General features: G+C 39.8%; 1 protein-coding gene across 1 annotated transcript; it reads right to left on the bottom strand.

Moving 5' to 3' along the window:
* Positions 1 to 601: 601 nt before the first annotated feature.
* On the bottom strand, positions 602 to 2,648 carry LOC107393680 (alpha-1-antitrypsin-like protein CM55-MS). Its single transcript, XM_015972223.3, has 6 exons — positions 2,530 to 2,648; positions 1,610 to 2,243; positions 1,455 to 1,525; positions 1,174 to 1,370; positions 945 to 1,092; positions 602 to 862 (listed from the first exon to the last, which is right to left on the bottom strand). The coding sequence occupies exons 2-6, from the start codon at positions 2,232 to 2,234 to the stop codon at positions 668 to 670; spliced, it is 1,236 nt and encodes a 411-aa protein (XP_015827709.1). The 5' UTR covers positions 2,235 to 2,243; positions 2,530 to 2,648; the 3' UTR covers positions 602 to 667.
* Between the last annotated feature and the right edge of the window lie 279 nt (positions 2,649 to 2,927).

Below are 2,927 nucleotides of genomic sequence, written 5' to 3'. Positions count from 1 at the left end.
ACAAACTTAAAAACTCTGCAGCTCGTACCATTGCTACACCCATCTCTAATCACATCATCCCAGTTATCCAGCAGCTTTACTGACTGCCGATAAAGTTCAGGATTATTTAAAAATGACTACTACTTACATTTAGGGCCATTCACAACCTTGCCTTCCCTTATCTTCCTCAGCTCCTACAAATATCTACACTCTCCCGTATGCTCAGATCCTCAGCCTCAATTAGCCTCAACAACCCCCTGGTCAACTTGTCACCATGGGAAGTCAAGCATTCAGTAGATTTGCACCTTCCTTGTGGAATTCAAAATGGCCACATTTGTCCACCACTATAAAAATAAACTTAAAACCCACCTGTTCAAATTGTAATCTATTGGGATTTGTCATTTATGTATATATTTTTTTGATTTTATGATTTAGTTTCTTGTGCCTGCTTTGTTTTAATTTATTTTTCTGTACAGTGACCTTGATTTTCTAGAAAAGCACCTTAAATAAAAAAATGTACTATTAATAATGAGCTTGCACAACATTTATTACATTATGCTAGTGTGAATGATGGGCATTTTAAATTAGCATATTTGCATATAGTCATTAAGCAAGACAAGGCAAGAAGATAAACCACTTGTTTTTAATGTATCTTGTTACAACAGTGAGAGCAGAAACATGTCTTCCATCAGATGTTTGGGTTGACAATCTTGCCCATGAACAGTGTGTGTTTAGTGTTGCGCTCAGTCACAATCACCATGAAAGGACGATTGAACTTCAGTTCTGGAACAAAGTGGTAGGAAAGCGGTATAAAACCAATGCCGGTGGCAGCGGCTGCAGTGGCTCCAACCTCATCGACATCCAGAGAAGCTTTGTGAACAACCTTACAGCACAGGGAAGGCAGAGTGAGTCTGCATGACAGTTTGAAGGCAAATAAATGTAGTCATAAGTTTTTTCAGCCTTACCGCCGACACCACCAGGTTTTGTTTCTCTGAAATGCCACTGAAGTTTGCACGATTACCAAACATGTCCGCGATTCCCATTTCAGTCAACACCCCATTCAGCTCGTGGGACGTCTTGATGGAAAACTTCGGAACATAGATGGTGTACTCACTAATAAATGGAAAACAGAAATAATTGTAAGAATTTATCAGATAAAGACTGGAGTTGGATCTAGATGTTAAATCTCCAAACCTGGGCTTCTTCCATGTTAGCCATTTAGTGACATGAGCTGGGCTTATGGCCTTCTCCAGAGTTTCCATATTATTAGGCAATAACAGCAGCATGGAGTAGGAGTTGTTGAAGGGAAGGTGGAGGACTGTTGTGTTAAGTATCTGGTCATGATAAGTTTCAAAATTTCCTTCTTCTATTTTCATCATCTGGACTACAACCTGGAAATGAATAATTAGTTGTTCCCAGAATAATTAAGCATGCTGATGAATTATGTTGCATCTCAGATCTGTGAGATTTTGAACCTTGTTTTTTTCATCTATGTTGAAATCTTCCGGCCCAGTCAGGCGAGGATCAAATGGAGTCGCCCACTTCCCTGTCGAAGCAGCAAACAGACTTGAGTACATCAGATTCCGAAGTATCAGGATGAAAGAAAACAAACAAACTTATTTTGTTTTACCTTTGTAGTAAATGTAACTGATGAGATACATGACCGTGTCTGGGTCCAGACTCTCCACCAGTTTGTCTATCTTTCCATTGGTTTTACCTGACACATACTTATTGATGGTATTGGAGCTTTCTGTGGTTTTAGTGAAGTTAAGATTGAAGCCTTCAGCATAATAAGACTGTTTTAGGACATCCAGGAACTCAGGCTGGGGCTTGAAGAAGCTGTCCACAAACACAGCGGTCCCTGCACTTATGTCCTTGTGAGACTGCATGCTTGCGAGGAGAATACGAAAGGCTTGGTCTACATCTGTTTGGGCCAGTTGGGAGCTGTTGAAACCCAGACCACTGAACAGCTGTCTGTGAGTCTCCCCCCTTGCCCCTACAGACAAAGCAGCCAAGGCAACAGACACACTAAAAGGTGAGAAGAAGACGTTTTTGCCCTGGGATTCAGTGAGACCTGCCAATTTCCTGTACAGTCGGTAAGCAAACTCTGTGCTTGCTGAAGTCACTAGAGAGTTTCTGTTGTCCCAGCTGTCCACAGCAGTTTCTTGGTTTTCCTTGGCATACCCTAAATGGTGATGGCCTCCCCCCACACAGACCACTGCTGATAAGATCCACAGAACCAAGGCTGCGCACATCGTGGTGAACTGAGAAGGGTTCAACAGAGTGTTAATTTGGATTACACAATGTTTGCAATTTTCATGTATAAACTGAGGTTTAATGGAGACTTTTTCTCAACAAAAAGAAAAAACACATCTGACCACATTTGACAACTTTTATAATAAAAATGCATGGCCCTTTAATTCAGAGTTAAAAAAAAGAACATGTTTAAAAAGAAATAAAGTGGCTCATTGTTTGATAGAAGACTAAACTTTTGTAATTGGTTTGCATTTGGGGAAAAAATAAATGTTCTAAACCCCATTAACCACTTACCTTCTACTAGCTGCAGCTCACAGTTTATTCCATCCACCACAGACAGAAAAGTACTGATTGCATAGAAAGAGCTTGTGTTTATACAAATGATCAGCTGCACTTTGACTCTGTTTATTCTGTCCTCAAACCTCATTTGTTCCATTTAATGATCTACTAACTAATCATGGTGCCACACTCAGATTGATACAAGTACAGAAGAATAGATCACTAATCATGGCGCCACACTCAGATTGATACAAGTACAGAAGAATGGGGTTTTTGATATGACAAAAGCATAAAGTGCTGTGTTTCTCCAGCTTGTATAAAAGAAAAATTAGACTAACAAAGTAATTCATGATTTATTGAGACTAATTTGGTTTACTTTACTCTGGTGTGTCACATTTTGATAAAGTCTGCGA

This window comes from Nothobranchius furzeri, chromosome 17 (assembly GCF_043380555.1).
Source record: "Nothobranchius furzeri strain GRZ-AD chromosome 17, NfurGRZ-RIMD1, whole genome shotgun sequence".
In the NCBI taxonomy this organism is placed as follows: domain Eukaryota; kingdom Metazoa; phylum Chordata; class Actinopteri; order Cyprinodontiformes; family Nothobranchiidae; genus Nothobranchius; species Nothobranchius furzeri.
Note: the sequence above shows the minus strand (reverse complement) of the source record. Positions and strands in the feature narration are given on the sequence as shown.

Excerpts from the sequence above, each read along its gene's own strand:
- LOC107393680 (XM_015972223.3), bottom strand. The coding sequence starts at position 2,234 with ATGTGCGCAGCCTTGGTTCTGTGGATCTTATCAGCAGTGGTCTGTGTG. Across the intron at positions 1,526-1,609 it reads CAGTTACATTTACTACAAAG|GGAAGTGGGCGACTCCATTT; the intron begins GTAAAACAAAAT and ends CTGCTTCGACAG. Across the intron at positions 1,371-1,454 it reads ACATAGATGAAAAAAACAAG|GTTGTAGTCCAGATGATGAA; the intron begins GTTCAAAATCTC and ends ATTCATTTCCAG.